The following is a 21062-nucleotide window of genomic DNA, read 5'->3' on the forward strand; positions in this document are numbered from 1 at the left end:
AGGGATCCTCCTGTGTCAGCCTCCCCAGTGCTGGGGTTACAGACGCATTCCACCATGCCCATGTTTGATGTGGGTGCTAGATCCAAACTCAGGTCTTCATGCTCGTGACACAAGCGTTTTGCTGACTGAGCCATCTCTCCAGCTCCATCACTGCAGCATTTCGAGGGAAGAGCTGCAAAGGTCTAACCAAGGGACTTCTTGATGATGCTGAAGAGGGCAGTTAAATACATTTCCCGCTCCCTGGCCTGTGAACTAGAAAGCTCAGGTGAGAGATGGCCTAGTGGTCAAGTGGGAGACAGAAGCCCCGAGAGCTGACAGTTTTTATCCAACGTGAAGTGATCCTGTCACTCGACCAGAATATTCTTAGCTAGGACCATCTCGGAGATTATCCTAAGCAAATAGAGACTTATCATCACCTCATTACAGCGCCATGTAGGGGATATGTAACTGAATTTGCCTCACTTTGTATCCAATTGATTTCTTACGTTACTCCGGGTAACAGCCCTTTGGAGAAATCATCCCATTTAGTAGATGGTGACATTGAAGGCCTATAGTTCAGGGGTGATGGCTCGGGGCTCCAACCTGCACTGCAGTTTTAATTATGGCTTGTCAATCCTATCCACCCTTTTTGGTCCTGTTCTTCGAGTTCCCGTTACTGGGTATTTCAGGGAAGCAGATTCTCTCTTTCTCTTTCTTTTTTCTTTTTTCTTTTTTTTGAGACAGGGTTTCTCTGTGTAGCCCTGGCTGTTCTGGAACTAACTCTGTAGACCAGACTGGCCTCAAATTCAAGAGATCCTCCTGCCTCTGGCTCCAGAGTGCTGGGATTAAAGTCATGGGCCACCACCACCTGGTATATTTTATCTCTCTTTACTGGACAATTTTCTCTCTTTTTCTTTCTTTTCTTTTTGTCAGTTGGTTTATTATTGTGTGTGTAAGGTGTGAAGATTTGAGTGTGGACACACACATGTCTCAAAGCATGTTTGGAGATCAGAGGAGAGCTTCTGGGAGTTGTTTTTTCCCTTCTGTGGGTTCTGGGGATAGAACTCAGGGCATCAACCCCAGTGGCAAGTGTCTTTACAAGCTGAGCCATCTGGCTGGCTCTTTTCTGGTTTCTTTCCTTCATTCTTTGGCACCCTTGTGTCCTCTTCAGACAAGGTCTAAGATTGCTCCACTGAGCTCCATCCCCAGGTTACTGAAGAATTTTCTAACAAAGCTTGTTATGACCTGAATGGGTTCTTCCCAAATTCCTATGTTGAGACTAATTCCCTGTGTGACAGTTTAGGAGGTCTGGTCTTAGGGAGGTTGATGAGGTCAGGAGAACTCTGACCTTATTAGTGTGATTAGTGCCCTTCAAAGAGGCCGGAGGGCGAGCTGAATGGATCTACCATGAAGACATAAGAAGTTAGCAGGCCAGAGAAGCTGGCCTATCAGTGCATTAGCTGCTGCTTGGCATAATAGCCAAGCACTGGTAAACTATAAAGGACAGAGGTTTATTTGTTGTATGTACTGTGGAACACAAAGCAAAGTGGCTCCATCTGGTGACGGCTTTGCTGGCCCAAGTGCCCCCTGTGGCACAGAGCAGCACACCAGACCGGGAGTGTGCTTGTTTCTGTGTCTGTTCATCTGTCTTCTAGCCCTCTTCTTATCGAGTGACCAATATTTAATCCTAATCATACCAAGGATCTTAATCCTGATCATCTCCTAATGATCCACCTCTAGTCGCCAAGGTCAGATGACGTTTCCACCCTCCTCAGTACCTCATCACAAGGAGTAAACTTCCACATATGGGTCTTTGGGAGCACACTTCTTTTTTCTTGTGTACGGTATTAGTGTGGACAAAGAATTTAAATATTACTTACTACAATGTATTAAACTTTCAAGGTCTTTTCCCAGAGAAAATAGCTGCACACATGTGTTTCTTCATAAAACACGATAAAAAATTAATGAGGATTGGTCTTTGTAGGTCCTAGTAATAAATCCTATCTTATTTATGCATATTTTTATTTATGCATATTATAAATATTCTTATGCAGGATTGAGTTAAGACCCAGTAGTTCTTAAATAATGCTATCAAGTTGCCATATAAATTCCACATGTAGCAAAGGTGAGCAACCTTTGTAGTCAGGGCACACTTCAATCATGGCAAGGGCCTCATGAAAATCTCACTTTGCTGGTGTCCTACCCTCATACTTCTAGCCTCCAGAACTGACCAGTAAACACCCGTTTAAGCCACCCAGCCTACCATCAAGTTACAGAAAGCCTCAGTTAAAAGAAATCGGTGCCATCAAAGCCTCCACCCCCTCTAAGCACTCCTTTGGGACCCGATGTGACCATGAGGGTGAAAGCACTGTAAATAAATTAGGATGGTCCCCTTTCGAGATAAAAAGTCCCATCATGAGGCCAAAGTTTAACGACAGAGGCAGCTGGTGCTCGCTTGTCGGAACACTTTCAGGTTGCTGCCCCTCCTCCCAAAGCAGAAGTTTAGCTCAGGGTGGAAAAATCACAGGCAGCCTGTGTACGTGACTAAGTCCACGCATCTGCAGGGCCCCTAAGTAACAGGATACTGGGGTGGGAAAAGCCAGAAAGAGAGTCTTTGTTGTGAGACGTGAACATAAAAGAAGAAAGGATATAAGAAAGTAATGAGGAACAGGTGTGGTGTTGCATGCCTTTAATCCCAGCACTGGGAAGGCAGAGGTTAACAGGAACTCTGTGAGTCTGACACCAGCTTGGTCTCCATCGAAAACTCCGGCCACACAGTGAGATTCTGTCTTTAAAATGAAAACAAAGGGTTGGGGATCTAGCTCAGTGGTAGAGCGCTTGCCTAGCAAGCACAAGGCCCTGGGTTCGGTCCTCAGCTCCGACAAAAACAAAAAAAAAAGAAACAAAACAAAAAACAAAACAAACAAACAAAAAACAACGAAACCTAGGTGACATCTGGTTAGGACTCTGCACCCCAGAATGCTGTCACTCAGTCAATGAGGAGCTGGAGGATGGATGTGTGTGATAGGGGGGAGATTGTTTTTGGTAATGAACCTGTCTATGTCTGCTTTCCAGGTATGGCAAGACCGTGAGGAAAGTCTGTTTTTTGCTGCACTCTGTTTCTCCAAATCCAGCTTGAGTTTGGGCAAGGGCATTTGTTTCTCATAAAACTGATTATTTTAGAAGTCTTTCCCAACTTTAACCATCCATAAATGTCCTACAGGTAGTCTTTGTGTATCTTTGAATTTCCAGCCTTCAGAGGAGACACTAGGGAAATGTTACAGATAGCAAAAGACAGCTCCTAGCCTGTCCTGGACACCCCAGTTTGGTGGCCTGAGGATGTGGGCACGCTTTTACTATGCCAAGCTAATTCCTATTTACTATCCCTCTTCTGTTTGGCAAGGTGCTCCCACCCCCAAATAGGTGCCAGGGCAGTGAACTAATACAGTGGGCACATTTTAAACAGGGGGATGATGCACAAAGATAAGCACCATTCCATACTGCCAGCTTCCCATCCTGCTTTTCAAATTGCTTGTGTTATCTAGTTATAGAGAATTAGAACAGAAAAGAACTATGAAAGAGTCAGAGATGCCCTGGATTGAAATCCTGAAATAGCACCAGCCACTTACATGTCCCTAGCCAAGGGGTGCATCTTTTCTGTACCCCAGTGCACAGCATAGCTCTGCTTTGAGGATCTGTGATGAGTAAGTGCTAAGCATGTGCCAGGAGCCAGAGCGCTCGTTCTCTCTCTCTCTCTCTCTCTCTCTCTCTCTCTCTCTCTCTCTCTCTCTCTCCCCTCTCTCTCTCTCTCTCTCTCTCTCTCTCTCTCTCTCTCTCTCTCTCTCACACACACACACACACACACACACACACACTCAAACCTGAACACAGACCCAAACCAAATATACTAATTGGTTTCCCACTGGCCAGGACAAGGATGAAGATGAGAGTATTATTAAAAGTGTGAATTATAAAATGAGTTATAAAACAGCACAGATACATAGCAGAGTAAATAAATGCTTGCTAGCTTTAAACAAGTGTTGGCTCAGACCACTTTTTCCTTGTGCTTGCTGAGTGGTCCACTCTGGTTCTCTATTACTATTTATTAATTGTATTTTTAATTGAAAAGAAATGCACGTGTACGGTAGAAAAACTTCAAACAGAACACTATAAACACAAGCGCCGGCGTGAGAAAGACTCCCCTCCTCTGTTTTTTGTTTTTTCCTGGAGCCACTGTTATGTACCCATGCACATTCTAATCGCCATACCTTCTCTCCTTTTTATAAACACATAGGGGCTTACAACCCACGCTTCTTAGCAAGCTGGCTTCCAAGGGGCTCAGGAACTTTCAGGGGATGGATTTACTGCTGGGGCCCATGTCAGGAGCCTGATTTGACTGCAAAGGTAGCTAGTCTGAATCAGGTTTAAGCTTGACCTCATTCTTCAGAGAAAGCATCCCCTAGGCATTCTTACACCACACATACCTACTTTCCCAACCTGTAAGGGGGGTTGTGGAGCCTGGTTGGGGCGTCAAGTCCCCTGAGGGCCACATAGCCTGGCTTAGTGGGGAGTGACCACGGTGATACTAGGGGTCTCATCTGGGTGCCACCAGGGAAGTGCAAATGCAGCCTGGAATGGAGGACTAGCAGTTCCCACCGTAGGCACCTCCCCTAGTATAAAGGTTTCGCGCCCTTCGCTCCTCCTCTGGCTCCTCCCATCTCCCTTCCCTTCCTGCTCCCTCCCCGGTCCTCCACTTCCTTCCCTATCGGCCAGTCCCCTTTCTTCCAGTCCAAAGTCTTCCAGTCCCACCCTCTCCTCCTCTCTCTTGTCCCTCCTCCCTTCTTCCCGCCTCCTTCTCAGGCTCCAGGTCTCCTGGAAAACCCGGGGCAGATCTTCGGCCGGAACACGACTTGCGCATGCGCAGGGGCTGCGCCGGCTGGGCTGGTGGTTTGGAGGTTCCTGGCTGCTCCGTCCGGCTGCCCTCCAGGCCTCGGCTCCTGCTTGGGGCCGCTGTGCCGTGTAAGTGTCTCGCTGGGGTCCCGCATTGGGGTTCCCGGCCGGAGGGGCTGGCTGGGGGATTAGCCCTGTTTGCACTTGCCCGGGTCCCCTGCCTGCCCAGGTCTCCTGCTTGCCGGGTCCACTGCTTGTTCAGGTCCCCTTGTCAGCCTAGGTCCCCTGCCCAGCCGGGGACAGCCTGCTACCTGGTGGCCAGTCATCTGGCGCCCGGCCTGCACCTGTGGTGCGGTGTGCGCACCTGAAGGATCTGCGTACACTTGTCCGGGATGGGCTGCACCTGCAGCCTCCAGGCGGGCCGGGCTGTCTTTGGCTCTCAGTCCCTCCTCTTTTCCATTTCTGGAGCCTGAACCTGGGCTGCACTGTGCGCCACGCCCCTCGCCCACAATGCTGCACTGGGAACCGGGTGCACCATCCCTAGCGGCCCAGTCTAGCGGCCCAATGCCTCAAACCCGACTGGGCAGTTTCCCTGGAATGAAGTCTTTGCTCTGTAAACTCCAGTTTGCCTCCAGTGACAGCTTGGGAGGAGAAAGTGTTTCGCTGCACTGGTCTTTGATCATGCCTTTCTGTTGTAGCTTCGCTTCCTTGTTACATTGTTAAACAGAGCTTTCTGGTGTTATGCTGGGTGACGGTGGCCTTTAACGGAGCTGCAATCAGCTCCATTGAATTCCGGGAAAAGTATGAGGCCGACACACCCCCTTTAGAGACAGTGACTTTGCAGAGTTATGGAGTTACAGCTGTTTCCTTATCTGCCTTGTCTGTTATTACCAAACAGTAGCACCAGGTGCATGATGTTGAAAACCTAGGAATATTCTCGAAGATTTCCTGATGAGGTTTGGTTTTTTAAAAAAAATTGTTTTAGATGGTAGACTCGTGGGGGAGGGGAGGAGAAGATATTGTCAAAAAACTTAATCTTAAAAAAAAAAGTGGTGTTTGCCTGTAACCCTAGTGCTAGGGCAGGGGTTTGCCAGTTCAAGGCCAGCCTGGGCAACTTAGTGAGACCCAGGGTAAACAGAGGGAGGGAGTAAGGGCTCATCGGGAGAGAACTTTCCTAACAGGTGCAAGGTCTTGTGGGGGTTTCTAGCTCCACGTGCAGTCTGGAATTTTCACAGTTATGTGACTATCACCATTCCAGAACATTTTTTTTCATCACTCAGAAAGAAAACCCATACCTTTTAGAGAATCGCTGTTCATCCCTGACCCTTGGAAATCCTAGCTGCCGTGGACACACTACCTCTGCTTATGGATTTGCAGCGTCTGGGCATTTCATGTTAGTGGAATCACCTGTTGTCCACCTTTCGCTTCTTTTAGCCTGCTGCTTTCCAGATTCGTGTGTGTGTGTGTGTGTGTGTGTGTGTGTGTGTGTGTGTGTGTGCTGAGAGAGAGAAAAAAAAGATAGAGGGGGGAGGGATAGTTAGTTGTTAGTAGGTACAGAGTTTCAGAGCTATAAGATGGAAAGTTCTGGAAATGGATGATGGTGACGGTGTAGAGCAATGAATACTCTGCGTGCTTTCAGAACTGTATGCTTAAAAATGGCACACCTTATGTTTATTTATTTATTTGTTTTTGTTTTTCGAGACAGGGTTTCTCTGTGTAGTTTTGGTGCCTGTCCTGGAGCTCACTCTGTAGACCAGGTTGGCCTCGAACTCACAGAGATCCTCCTGGCTCTGCCTCCCGAGTGCTGGGATTAAAGGCATGCGCCACCATCGCCGCCTGGCTATGTTTATGTATTTTTAAAAGGTCTATTTATTTATTTTTGAGGAAGGGTCTCTTACATAGCCCTAGTTGTCCTGGAACTCACTATGGAGACCTCTGCCTGCTTCTGCCTCCTGAGTGCTGGGACTAAAGTGTGTGTGACCATGCTCAGCTCTTATTATTTGCTTGGTTGACATAGTTCATGTCCTGCTCCCCAGCTCTCCGGCTGAAGTGTATCAGCCTGTGCTTTCCAGATTGCAACTCTGTCACCAGTCAAATTCAGGACATGTTTGTCAGCCTGTGTGTGTGTGTGTGTGTGTGTGTGTGTGTGTGTGTGTGTGTGTGAATTGCATGTAACTGCAGTGCCCTTAGAGGCTGGGGGAGGGCGATAAATCCGCTGGAGCTGGGTTTACAGGTAGTTGGGAACAGCCCATATGGATGCTGGGGACTGAACTCTGGAACCTCAGAAGGATGGTATGTACTCTGAACTGCTAGGTCATCCCTCCAGCTCCTTTGCCATTCTTTATTTTTTATGAATCTTCCTTTGAGATGGGGGAGGGGTCTCACTGTGCAGCTCTGGCTGGCTTGGAACTCACAGAGATCTGCCCTCCTAAGTGGCTGAAATTTAAAATATCTTTTTTTTTTTTTTTTTTTTTTTTTTAAAAAAAAGAGAAGATATGACTGTGTGGTCCAGGCTGACCAGGAACTCACGATCTGACCCTGGCCTCTTGAGTGCCAGGATGGTGGGCATGAGCCACCATGTGTGGATCATTTTTGTTATTCTGCACAAAGACCTCATCCTCACTAGCAGTTCTACCTGGTCCTGCTTTCCTGAGGAATACATAGCCCCTCTTTGGTGACATATCAGGAGTCTTAGCTACCCTTGCTCATTAATTAGCTTGTTTTACTGTCAGAATCTGTGTCGGAATTCTAACCAGAAGTGTATTAAGTTCACAAACTAACCGGACGGGTCTGACAGAGTTAGGATAGTGATACTAATGTCCATGAAGAGATGGCTATTTCTTCAAATCTGGACACTGGGAAAGTTCACTAATACTGGTGTATTTGGTCCATGGTTAGTTTCAACTTCTGCTTCTCACAGAAGAGACAAGTAGCCTTGTGGGGTACTATGTAAAATCACTATGGCCACTCAGAGTGGTAGCCAGGGTTGCCCCTGGGGGCTTAAAGGGGGTAGCCCTGGTGTGTGACGCTGAAGTCTCTGCCCACCGCGGCTAATGGGGTCAGTGAGATTTCTGCATGGCAGAGACGCCTGTCATAGCCACTTTTCCCTTTGGACAGGCCCTCAAGATGAGTGTCCCCGACTACATGCAGTGTGCAGAGGACCACCAGACCCTCCTGGTGGTCGTACAGGCCGTGGGCATCGTGTCCGAGGAGAACTTCTTCAGGATCTACAAGCGGATCTGCTCTGTGAGCCAGCTCAGTGTGCGCGACTCGCAGCGGGCGCTCTTCATCCGCTACCGACACCACTACCCACCCGAGAACAATGAGTGGGGCGACTTCCAGACGCACCGCAAGGTGGTGGGCCTCATCACCATCACCGACTGCTTCTCGGCCAAGGACTGGCCACAGACCTTCGAGAAGTTCCACGTGCAGAAGGAGATCTACGGCTCCACGCTCTACGACTCCCGCCTCTTCGTGTTCGGGCTGCAGGGTGACGTGGCTGAGCAGCCGCGCCCCGACGTGGCCTTCTACCCCAACTACGATGACTGTGCTTCGGTGGAGAAGCGCATCGAAGACTTCATCGAGTCTCTCTTCATTGTTCTGGAGTCCAAGCGCCTGGACAGAGCCACGGACAAGTCCGGGGACAAGATCCCGCTTCTCTGTGTCCCCTTCGAGAAAAAGGATTTCGTGGGACTGGACACGGATAGTAGGTAAGTTTATGTAGGAATGGTTGACCTAGAAGCCCAGGGCTTGGTGCCTCCTCCTTACATAGGAAGCAAAAGGGATGTAAGAGCTTGGTTGCAGCAAGGATAGCTAAAATGTGGTCCATTGGCCACTAAATAAGAGGAGTCCCTTAGGAGTCAGCACAGACCCAGTTCCTGGGTGTCACGAGTCCCCTGGTGGGATTCCTGCAGTCATCACTGCCTGTGGCTTCTGAGCACGAGAAACCAAGCTATAGTGAGCTGGGGTGAGCACATACTAAAAAAAGAACATAAAAATAGATCATGAATATTTTTTCCATCGATAAATGTTAGGTTAAAAAAATGAAGTTAACATTCATTTCAAACTTTTATTTTTGAGAAAGGGGCTCATGTAGCCCAGGTTGGCCTCAAACTCTATGTAGCTGAGAGTGACCTAGAACTTCTATTTCTCCTGCCTTCGCCTCCCAAGTGCTGGCAGCATTATAGGCGAGCACCACCATATCCCACCTGTCTTAATGCTAGGCTGGAAATCAGTACCAGGGCTTGCCGTGTGCCAGAGAAGCATTCGACCTACTGAGCCACATCTATACCCCTGTTTTTACTTTTTTTTTAAAAGATTTATTTATTATGTACACAGAAGAGGGTGCCAGATCTCATTACAGATGGTTGTGAGCCACCATGTGAGTGCTGGGAATTGAACTCAGGACCTCTGGAAGAGCAGTCGGTGCTCTTAACCTCTGAGCCATCTCTCCAGCCCTGTTTTTACTTTTTTTTTTTTTTTTTTTTTTGGTTTTTTACTTTTTAACTGGTGGTAACTAAAGCAGAGCATGGTGGGTCACACCTATAATCCCAGCCCTCAGGTGGCTGAGGCAGGCAGATCTCTGAGTTCGAGGCCAGCCTGGTCTACAGAGTGAGTTCCAGGACAGCCAGGGCTACACAGAGAAACCCTGTCTTAAAACAAAACAAAACACAAACTGTGTGGCAACTAGACACTTGAATTAGCCTCCCTGGCGGATGCTTCATCTGTTAGTACTGCTCTAGAGCACAGATGAGATTCTGAAGGATTGGGTCCTGGAGTGCAGCCTAGGTCTCTGACTCCTAGGCCAGGCACTCTGCAGGTGTGGTCATACCAGGTCATTTCCTCATCCTGGAGCTGCAGGAGATCAGAAACACCACCCAGGTGCCCCTGAAGAGCCATCTGTATAACACTGAAGTATATGCTACATGCTCTGCATTCCAAGATGGAGCAGGACAGAGTCTGTGGGCTTTGTCCCTCGCCCCGTTCCCTGCACTTCCCTTGGATCACAATTACAGACTTAACTCTTCAGGCCGTTCCTTACGCTCTTAGCGCATGTCACTATCTTGCCACTGTGACTGCTAGCAGAAGAGGTGAGATGCAAGCTTAGGCAGAAGCCTTTGCCAAGAAGGGGTTCCCTTTTGATAGAGAGAGCTCAGGGCCTCTGCGTCACCCAAAGGCTTGATGGCCTCAGGCAGGAGCCCAAAGCATTGACTCTGTCCTGCTTCGTCATAGAGAATTCAGATCACGATCCCCGGGGAGGCTCAAATGGCGTCATGTGCCTGCTGCAGAGTGGGTGTCACCAAGTAGTATGCTTCTGGAATTATCTAGAGTCACATAGCAACTTTCTGCTTGGTGCTGAGTTGACAAGAAAATACCACGGAATCAGCATAGGCCAAGGGCAGCAGCCTTAGGGGTTGGAAGCAAAGAGCGGCCCTGTCACACAGTCGGTGATGTTTAGCCAAGGTCTGGGTGGAATCTTCGTGTCTCACCTGAATTGATGCTTTTGGAGTATCTCAGGCCCATTCTCCTTCACCTTTCCAGCAGGCCTGTGATTTCGTGGCCTGGCTTCCCGGGAGGAAGGATTAGAAAGCCAGCAGCTACTGAGTCAGAGCTGATGTCCCCACCAAGCCCACTCTAAAGCCTTTACTTTGGACGTTGAGGGAGATAACCATGCTGAGGAAACCTCAGTCCAGCCGATTCAGCTGTCCTTATCCCAACACCATAGTCTCAGTTTCCTGAGACGATCTGGAGCCAGGACAGAGCCGCACACTTGCCTGCTCCTCCTGGTAGCATGAACACACGTCCAAGGTGAAATGACACAGGGTCCTGGCGCTTGAGGGGAGATGTCTGGACGCACGTCCAGTGTTGGTTTGACCCAGTCACAATACGCTGATTGGACCCACACAGCAAGCCCTGGGTGTGCATGGTTGTGAGTCCACACTCACACTCACACAGGCCCCACTCCTTAGAGCCATCAGGGGGGTCTTGGACATGAGGTGTGTAGCTCTCGGAGTTATTTTTGTTCTTGTATGTTTCTAATTTTGCTTGTCCCTCTTTCTTTTCTTTCTTTTCTTTGTTTTTTTTTCTACCGTACCGCCCTGTGAGTATGTTGTTGGGTCTGAAAAGGTAGGCCGTGAACACACCACTGTGAAAGTGGCTAGTTTCCCCATGTGCTGTTCCCATTGCCGCCATTGCTTAAAAACCAAACCAAAACAAAACACCCAACACCGCTGCCTAGATCCCTGTGTGTCCCGAGCAGCCCTTTAGTTGTTCATTTCTTTCTTTTAGAGTTTTAGCTTCCTCAGCACCTAACCCATTGGTGTTTGATGTTTGTCCAAATACTTGCTCCCGAGACCTCTGTGGTCTTTAGTATTGGTGACAAATGAGCCTTTACTAACTCCCCCTTTTTTTTTGTTTTGAGGATGTGAGATGCCAGTTCATTTGGGTGGCTGCAGCGGTTTCCATGGGGGATGTTTTAACGTGGGACACCGAGAGTGCAGCCCTGCTTGACCCCCAGGCTTGGAAGCGAGTGAGGCCGCATGCGGTGGGTGGCTGTGGCTGTGGGATGTGCATGGTGGTGGTGGCCGCAGGTCAGACATGTGGGGAGCAGAGCTGCTGTGGGGAGCTGCCTGCCTTCTCTATTCGCTTTTCCCCGAGGGGCCCCATCTCTATTTCCTTTTTCAGCAGCTTCTCCCCAGAGAGGGTAGAGGCTGTTTTAAGTGGACGGCAGTCCCTCTCTTTAAGAGGGCTCAAAGGTGACCTTTCTAAGACCGGGAAGCAGTGACCTTCCAGATAGCTAGTTCATTGAGTCTTAAGCATGTGAGGACCTGGGTTACTGACCACTATTCCCTCTCTGCCCACAGAGCTCTGCCCAGGCCCTCCCAGCCGGACTTTCCTCCCTGATATAGGCAGGAAAGCCCACTCCATGCCAGGGGAGGCTGATGGCATGCCACTCATCTGTGTCACAGATCTAGACCTCTCAGCATCTCAGTCATTGGCTGACCTAGTCCCCACTGGCCCCTTCCTCGGTCCCCCTCACTGTATGGCAAGGGTCTCGTTCTGTATGCTGCTGCTACCATACACTGCCTCTGAGTCTCCATTTACTGCTCTGGCCAGGTGCAAACACTTTCATTTTGCATTTACTTTGTCTCCATGGAGATAGACTGGACTCGCTGAGAGATTCCCTCCCCTTTAGGGTTGGGGCTGAAAGGAAATTATTGTCACTAGTACAGCGAGTTGGGGCGATGCTGCAGGGAAAAAAGCAGGGGTCTTCCTATAGTTTCAGGGCTTTTCCGTCACTCACTAGGTCCTGAATTCATTCATGTGACAAGAGCTTGTCCTGGGCTTTTCTCTCCTCCCCTGCTCACTTAGCAGCTTGTCACAGGGACCATAAGACCATGGGGGAACCATGAATCGGTGTCCTGGCCTGTCCTCTGGGCATCCTATGTGAGGGACAAGGACCCTCCTACGTGCCCCTTGTAGAAGACACTAACTTCTTTAGTGAGGACCCCCTAGAGATAGTGTGGTGCACAGCTCTGGGCACTTGCTGTGTGTCAGGCCAGGTCCTGGGGAACACACCAGGCCATGCTTCAGGGACAAAGGGAGGCTCCTGTAGAATATGTGTGGTTCTGCCTGCAACATCTAGGGTACTGTACCACGGGTAGCCAGGTGCTGGAGGAGGGTGGCAGGTGCACATGGGCAGTCAAGAGGAGATGCTCCAAACAGCTGGGGTTGAATTTGTAGTCAGAGGAGGTGAGATGTGCCAGCATTGAGTCTGTGTCTAGAACCTTAGAAATAGATAAGCTGATTGGGAATGGGGAGAGCGCCAATAACAGGGTATAAGGAATATGGACTCTTGGGGCAGTTGACATGTGCCCGAAAGGTGTTTTATATGTGGAGGGCTGTCCATCCAGATTGTGGAAAGCCTGCTGTAGCCAGGTCTGAGTCACTTGGGCTCTGGCAGTGGATTGTAGGAGGGAGCTTGTGTGGAGCACGTTGGGTGGCAGTGGTGGCCAGACAGGTGAGGCCGTCCTCAAGGGAAGGGCCCTGTGCAGGAGCTGGATGGGATTTCCAGCTAATGTTCTATCTTTCCTGTGAACTCAAGTGAAAGGTTGGGTAGGGGCCTAAGGAGAGAGGTGATCTGGGGAAGTGGGAGACAGGTTCTTGGCTAGTTGTGGAGTCAGTTGGCTTGTTCTCGTGATAGACTCAGAGAGACAAACCTCCTATGACCATAGTAGCCACGGGGGGAAAGACAGTGCTTTACTTCTAAGTGTGAGCTACTGTGTTGCCTTGATATTCACAGGCTCAGTGCTCTCTGGGGAAGATGGGGAGAGGTGGCGAAGCCAGCACAGCCAGCTTTTGGCTACCAGCTAGCGACCGAACCCGCATACCTCAGGTCACCCACGGTATCCGAGGTGGGGTCGGCAGGCCCATTTTTGCAGCATTCTCAGAGAGTTTAATTGGTGATGTAGCCGGATGAAGGCTCAGGCTGGTCAGACCTTCTCTCTTCTGAATCTGCTCTGTGATGCTAGAATCTAAAGCCGGCCAGTTTTGGAGCCTTAAAAAAAAAAAAAAAATCTCCCCACCTCAGTGCCCACGCTCTGTCACAAGCTCAGCATTCCTTGGTGGTTAAGTGGCACCGAAAAACTTTACCCTCAGTGAGACAGGTCACTCTGGCAAGGACATGGCTTAGGTAATGCGCATGTACAACCAGACATGCCACTTTGACGCTTTTCTTTCTTGGTGGTACCAGGGATGGACCCTAGGGCTTCCCCCATGTACCATATGCTAAACGTGTGCTCTACCAGCAAACTACAGCCCCAGCCCTGCAGAGTAGTTCAAAATAAAGATCTGTTTATTTTTATTCTGTGAGTGTTGTGTCTGTGTACCATGTGTGTAAAGTGCCTTTGGAGGGAGAAGTCGGTGTTAGATCCCCTGGAGCTGGAGTTACAGACAGCTGTGTGCTCCCCTATGGATGCTGGGAACTGAATGCAGGTTATCTGGAAAAATGACAAGTACCGAGCCATCTCCAGCCCCCAGAGTGATTTTATTCCCCCTCACTTAGGTGGTGATTTTTTTCCCCCTCACTTGGGGCAGTGTTTTGAGCTGCATATTCTCAGCTGCCATTCCTGTCCGGAATGGTAGGAGACTAGAGGGCCTGCGCATGAGGGCATAGAGTAGCTGGTGGTGGACTCCCCCTCTCTCGGGATCTGTGTGTTGGGGATCCTTGGGGGGGAGGCTGAGGCATGAAAGTAACATGTAAGGTTGTGCTGGGAGTGGTGGCCCCTTGGGGGAAGGCCAGGAAGACTAGTCTGGAGACCTTGGGGCGACTGTGGCTGTGGCTGTGTCTCCTGGGGATGGAGGAGGAGCCCAATGCAGTTTTGCTTGTTAGCAAGGCCAGCCTGGTACAGTCCTGTGGCCAGGGAGTAAGGGAGCAAAAACTGATGTGTCCCCTCCGCATCTCTGCACAGGCATGTCCTCTAATAGTATTGGGTGCAGAGAAGCTGAATCCCGGGGTGGTCAGAGAGCCAGGGCAGCCCGGTAGAGTTGGGCCGGCCAGGGCTTCCCTTCCTGTTGGGATCGGCCAGTCCCTTTGATCTAGTCAGGACCTTCCCCACTCCTGTAGTCGCTCATACCCGAAAAGAATTGCTTCCGCTTAATACAGCTGCGGTTTGCTTTTTAAAAGAATCACGCAGTTGAGGCTGTTTAATATTCGAAGGGTTAGCAGTGTTTTCTGAGGGCAGGCAAGCTCCGGGTTGTGCATCGTTCCACAGCACGACCTCACCAATGTTTAAGGAGCCCCAACCCGAAGCCTCTACTCAAGCTTGCTCTGAGATTATGAAGACAAAGGTCCTGTTTGCCAGATAGCCGGCTGATGATATAGCCCATCTCTTCTTATGGAATAATCTTAGGGCTGAAGTTAAAAGTGGGGGGTGGTGGTCACTGATTTACTAAAAAGCTGAGACACACGCTCTGTGATGATGTTGAAACTGGAGCTATCTGACTCCGACTGTAACAGTGTCTGAGTAGGTAGCAGGAGTCTTGCTTCGGACTTTTTTAAAAACCACGCGGCAGCACAGCTTTGAGGCCAGGACCCCTGCAGCTCACATGACTGGCAATGACCGCTGCTGGCTTCCAACCTTAGAGCCTAACACCGCCTTTCTCAGCATTTGTTAGTGGTAGAAACTGGCGTCATGCTCGGCCCTGTGCTGGGGGAGGGGGAGTGTGTGTGTAGGGGACCGGTAATAACGAGGCGTTCCCCCTGGAATTTTATCTTTTAGACACTACAAGAAGCGGTGCCAAGGACGCATGCGCAAGCACGTGGGGGACTTGTGCCTCCAGGCTGGGATGCTGCAGGACGCCCTGGTACACTACCACATGTCCGTGGAGCTCCTGCGCTCAGTGAATGACTTCCTGTGGCTAGGGGGTAAGGCAGTCTGACCAGAGGAGTCGATAAGTGGATGTGTCCACCGGTATTTGAATATGACCAAAGAAAGGTGGAGGGGGGAAGCCGGCAGTGCCTGCTGATTGCTTTGTGGGGCCGTTTCCCGTGACTATCTGCTGCTCATTCTGCATCCGCCTCGCCCTGCATCCTCTGAAGGAGGCATGTACTTTCTTCGGCCTGTATTCTTGGCCTCTGTTTTGGTTGCCAATGCCTATGGCCTCACCTCTTCACTCCAGTGCACAGTCTTCCTGCTCACATTAGGGATTATGAAGATGTAGCCCCCAGGGAGAGCATGGGGTGTGCAGTGTGTGTACAGGGATACCTTAAGAAAGAGATTGGTCGCCGAGGGGACGGCGGTGGTACACGTCTTTAGTCCCAGCACTCGGGAGGCAGAGCCAGGTGGATCTCTGTGAGTTGGAGGCCAGCCTGGTCTACAGAGTGAATTCCAGGAAAGCCAAGGCTACGCAGAGAAACCCTGTCTTGAAAAATAGAGAGATAGATAGATAGATAGAGAGAGAGACAGAGGGAGATTGGTTCACATGTGTCTACTGCTGTCCCAGATGGTGTAGAGACATGTAGGATATGGGGAAGGCATTTTGGTCCTACCTTGGAAGTATTACTTTTAAATTAATTCCTCCCTTCCTTCCTTCCTTCCTCCCTCCCTCCCTCCCTCCTTCCCTCCCTCCCTCCCTCCCTACCCTATCTCCTTCCTTCCTGTGCCTAGGGTGGGGCCTTGCACTCTCCAGTCAAGCACTCACTCACTACTGTGCACACCTCCAGCCCCCCGTTAGATATTTCCAACCCAACGTACTTCTTGCTCCTAGCCCTACAATCTGGCACAGCAACTGCGTAAAACTGCTGGTCCCTCAGGGCTGACGAGATGGCTCAGTGGGTAAAAGGTATCTGCTGCCAAGCCTGCTGACCTGAGGTCAATCCCCGGCACCTACCTAGCGGAAGGAGAGAACTAAATCTCTTAAGTTGTCCTCTGACTTGGGCAAGCCCCGTGGCATAAGCCCTCACCCCTACCCCATTAAGTAAATGAATGTAACCAGCCATACAAAAAGAACCCTAAAAAATGAAGGTCCCGTGTATAAATGAGAAAATGAAGTTTTCCCTGAGTGCACAGGCCAGCAGTCACACCCTGACCCTGGTTAGCCTCTCCTGTTGCCCTCCCTGACATGGCGTGCAAAAGTCTCTGTGAGCTGCAAAACTAGTGACTCCCCCCCCCCCTTTTTTCTCTGAGGCAGGTTATCTCTAGCCTGTAACTCACTACATAGACCAGGCCGGCTTTGAACTTACAGAGACAGCCCCTCCCTTGCCTTTTCCTCTGCCTCCCCAGTGCTGGGATAAAGGCATGTACCACCGTGCCCGGCTAACGAACTTTAACTGTAAACTTTGTTTTTGGGAAAAGGGCATTTTCAACTGAGAACAACAGTTTAAGTCATCCTTAGCCCCTCCAGGGTGACTTTTTCTTCTCTTTTACTTCTCTTCGCCACCCAGCTGCCCTGGAAGGACTCTGCTCGGCTTCCGTCATTTACCACTATCCCGGGGGAACTGGCGGCAAGACAGGGGCTCGGAGGCCCCAGGGCGGCTCGCTGCCCTCAGAAGCAGCCAACAGACACCGGCCAGGTGAGCCCTGCCTCTCTCCACCCTGCACCCACTACAGTCTCTGAAGAGAGGACTGCATGCCGTGCTGTATTTCCACTAGGTCTCACAAATGCTTGTAGATCGGAGGAGTCTGTGCATTCTGAGGTCTCAGAAATGTTTTCTTCTGGCTTATCAGTCCTGCTGGTACAGGGAGGGTTCACGTACGATGATTGCCGATTTCTAAACTCCTGCTGAAGTTCCCCGGGCAGAACAAACTTGGGTACCTGTGTAATGGGTAACACTGGTCCCTGGAGTCAGTTTTAACGGCTGATGCTGGGGCCAGGGCTATTTCTGGTTTCATTGAAATTTTCCTTGCGAGCTAAGCTTGGCTTCCTGATGTCTGGTTCCAGTGGAGAGTGAAAGACTTCTCCGGCTGAGGAGACCCACAGATGAGCTTTTTGACCCTTAGTGCGTTACTGGTCACATGGCAGTGGTTAGGCAGATGAAGAATGCCTTAACTCAAGGCCAAAGCCAAAGCTGCTAGGTGCTTTTTGGTCTATGAAATTTTTAGAAAACACCCACAAAGAGTAAGCCACATTTTCCCCTAAATGGGGACAAAGTAGTGTCATTGCAAAACACAGCTCTCACTCAAAAGGGAAGGAGACAGTTTATTCTCAACCAGATATAAGTGATTCTGGTCTAGGAACCTAGATTTCAGCTTGTCTGCAGTGACATTTCCACTGTGGACATGGTTATAATCACAGAACCAAAGACCAGTCACAAACAAGTACACCCATCAACTACATTGATAGGGACATCAGCAAGGGGGGTTATAGCAGAGCAGGGACATCTCTGCTCTGGGTCTCAGTTGCTAGCTGATGACATTCATAGCTTCTGGGTCAGTGGAAGGTAGGGATCGGCTAAGTTAATGTATCACAAGGCTTTTGACCTGATAGTCACAAGAATGTTATCTCAGAGATGCTAAAGACAGCCCAGGATAATTTCGACTCTTGGTCTGTCACAATCAAAACTCTGTAGTCCTGGAAGTAGTCGTTCAGTCAGCCTGCAGCCTCTCAAACAGAGGCATGGCTTTCTCAGGAATCCTCAGTCCCCGGTCGTTAACACGTTGGAAGGGGAGTCATATCAATTCTCTCAGCACCCACTGTAGAACATGCCAAAGCTGCTGAGTGACCTGGGTTCTGCAGGGGACCTGCTAGATGAAGGCACATGGTTCTTGAGGCCCCCTTCATGCTTGTCTGCCAGAAGCCCTGGCGGTACCTCCATTATCAAAGAGAAAAGGGAACAGGTTGAAAGGGGATGCCGAGAATGGGAGAAATCTGCCTTCTGGACTTTGATCTCCCCCAGATGCACAGCTGTGTGCTGGGTGTTGCCGCGGGCCCTGCTGTGAGACCACAGCCTTCAGAGTTTCACTCTTAGTCAGCTCCCAGGTGCTCATGTCTCCAACACAGCCAGCAAAAAGCAACTTCTGGTCTCTCTTTAGAGGCTTTTTTTTTTTTTAAAGGTTTTTCAGTATGCCGACTGCCCCCTGATGTGATTGCAGAGACTGGAAACTCTTAGGGTAACATTTCATCTTTTTTTTTTTCCTTTGCTGGGTGTGGGCAGAAGCAACTTAAACAACTGAAGGACTGCTCCATGTCTCAGGAGCAATGTCTTTATTTAGCCTCACTGTGTGTGAGAATGTTGGAACTTTTCACTGTTGAGGGCAGCCTCTGCCTTCAAACACTCAGGTGAGAGCCGGAAGGTCAGGAGGTCGGAGACACCGACCGCCGCACAGGCAGTGGCTTTCTGTGCATCCGCAGGCTAGATCTGGGGGACGGATGTCTTCTTTCAGATTCTGGTCTCCAGACCGGTTGGTGTGTAGTGGCAGCCTTGTCTTGCTGCAGAGAGGTGAGCATTTACCGCAGACAAGCTGAGCCGTTACCATCCTCCCTTGTGGCTCCTGAGTCTATAGCCACAGAAGAGCAGAAATCTAAATGTGACTGGGACCAAGTTGTGTAATCTCAAGGGACCGAGACAGGAGGATCACCATGAGTCTAAGGCCTGCTTGAACTACCTATTGAGTTCCAGGCCAACCTAGGCTACACAGTAAGATCTTGTTTCAAAAGATATTGAAAGGCAGGGGGTATGGCTCAGTGGTTAAAGGCACTGGCCACCAAGCCTGAAGACCTGAGTTTGACCCATGCAACTTACATATTACGTGGTAGAAGGAGAGAACTGACTTACACAAGTTGTCTTCGGACCTTTCTCTCTCTCTCTCTCTCTCTCTCTCTCTCTCTCTCTCTCTGTCTCTGTCTCTGTCTCTGTCTCTGTCTCTCTCTCTCAAAGGGGCTGGGGAGATGGCTTAGTGGGTAGGAACATGTGCTTTTCAAACATGAGAAACCCAGCACTGGATGGCAGAGACAAGCTCTCTTACTGTCTTTTCTACTTGCTGTGATAATTAATATACTCTGTCAAAAGCGGCTTAGGGGAGATGGCTGCTTCTCCTTTTTAAATATTTTTAATTTGTGAGTATGTGTGTACCCTAGGCACATGTTTGAGAGCATCTCTGGAGGTTTGAAGAGAGCATTGGATTCCTCAGAGCTGTAGTTTGTAAGGCACCAGATGTGGGTGCTGGGAATTGAACTCAAGTCCTCTGCAAGAGCATTAGCAGCTCTTAACCTCTTGAGCAACTCCCAACCATTTCTCCAGGCCCCTGAGTTGTTTTGGGGGAAAAATGCAAAGCCTGGGAGAAAGTTTTCCAGCTGACTCTTACAAGGACCAGTTCCCTGCATCTCAGCTTCCCTACCAGATGCACAGGCCCCTTCCTGTTATACTGTCCTCTGTGAGCTGGTCTCTTTTGTCTGACATGTCAGGCATTTTAGTTTAGTGGCTGAACAGCGTCATCTTTCACTGAAGCCGACTAATGCCTTTAGTAGCTGAACAGGTCTGTGAGCTCTGGATCATAATTTCTAAAAAAAAGCATCGTGCAAACCCTGGGAGGATTCTTGCAGGGTGTTCCATAGGTGTTGCTGTTGCACTTATTTATTATTATTATTATTATTATTATTATTATTATTATTATTATTATTATTAATCTTTCCCACTTGGACAGGCTCCTTGAACATGACTTCTTCATTTCATGCTTCAGACTGGTCCCTGGTATATATCTGGGAAAAACTTCCTGGTTCCATATTATTTTTGTCTTGTCAGCTCCGTCTGAAGGTTTCAGGCATGCTGTCAGAGCAGCAGCGAAACTGGACTTTCCCTCCAGCATTAGGAACCAGTTAGCCATGACGTCACAGATCTGCAGCCCCTTAGAGATGAGAAGACAGCCGCTAGCCACACCCCAAGTCTCCCTCTCCACTCCTGTGACCCTCTATGGTCAGAAAGATCTTGGCTTCCGGTTCAGCCGAGGTAGTTTTGTGAGGTGCTATGCTCAGTTATATGCATTAGGTGTGTTACTGAAATTGTACATCATAGCCTGTGTCCCTAGTCAGGTCTGGCCGCCCATCTTCAATAAGCCAATTAAAAAGAGCCAAATTAGCCAGGCGGTGGTGGCGCACGCCTTTAATCCCAGCACTCGGGAGGCAGAGGCAGGCGGGTCTCTGTGAGTTCGAGGCCAGCCTGGTCTACAGAGCGAGATCCAGGAAAGGCGCAAAGCTACACAGAGAAACCCTGTCTTGAAAAAACCAAAAAAAAAAAAAAAAAAAAAAAAAGAGCCAAATTAAAAGTGGGAAGCAGGAAAAGGAGATTTATTTAATCTATGTGGCCACATTGGGAAGAGGGTTGAGAGTCTTGCTATGTAGCCTAGGCTGGCCATGAACCTGGTTCTTCTCCATTCCTCCCACCATTTCAGAGATTATAGGCATGCACCGTAACATTGGGTATTATAACCATCATTTTATAACATTTGATAATTTCTAAGGAATTAGAGTAGGAAGAAATAGTGTTATGAGGCAAGACCCAATTAAGAAGTAGGAGAAGAGCCAGGGCCTGGTGCACAGGTTTATAATCTGTGGATTTATAATCTTAGTTAGTGGGGAGGCTGAGGCAGGAGGATGGTAAGTTCAAACTTCAAGGCCTGCCTGGTAATTGAGCAAGACTCTGTCTCAAATCTAAAATTAAGAAGTCGGAGGTGGATCTTGTTTGAGAGGCCCACACC

The 21062-nt window shown here is 49.4% G+C and overlaps 1 protein-coding gene across 2 annotated transcripts in view; it reads left to right on the forward strand.

The window, feature by feature from the left end:
* The first annotated feature begins 4907 nt into the window (after nt 1-4907).
* Nucleotides 4908-21062, forward strand: part of Trappc9 (trafficking protein particle complex subunit 9) — a 482662-nt gene continuing 466507 nt past the window's right edge. For both annotated transcript variants that reach the window (XM_059246876.1, XM_059246877.1), the window contains exons 1-4: nt 4908-4998; nt 7987-8579; nt 15150-15295; nt 16814-16942. In XM_059246876.1, the coding sequence (XP_059102859.1) occupies nt 7996-8579; nt 15150-15295; nt 16814-16942 (859 nt within the window). In that variant the 5' untranslated portion in view covers nt 4908-4998; nt 7987-7995. The remainder of the gene's footprint in view (nt 4999-7986; nt 8580-15149; nt 15296-16813; nt 16943-21062) is intronic.

This window comes from Peromyscus eremicus, chromosome 20, assembly GCF_949786415.1.
Source record: "Peromyscus eremicus chromosome 20, PerEre_H2_v1, whole genome shotgun sequence".
NCBI classification, from domain to species: domain Eukaryota; kingdom Metazoa; phylum Chordata; class Mammalia; order Rodentia; family Cricetidae; genus Peromyscus; species Peromyscus eremicus.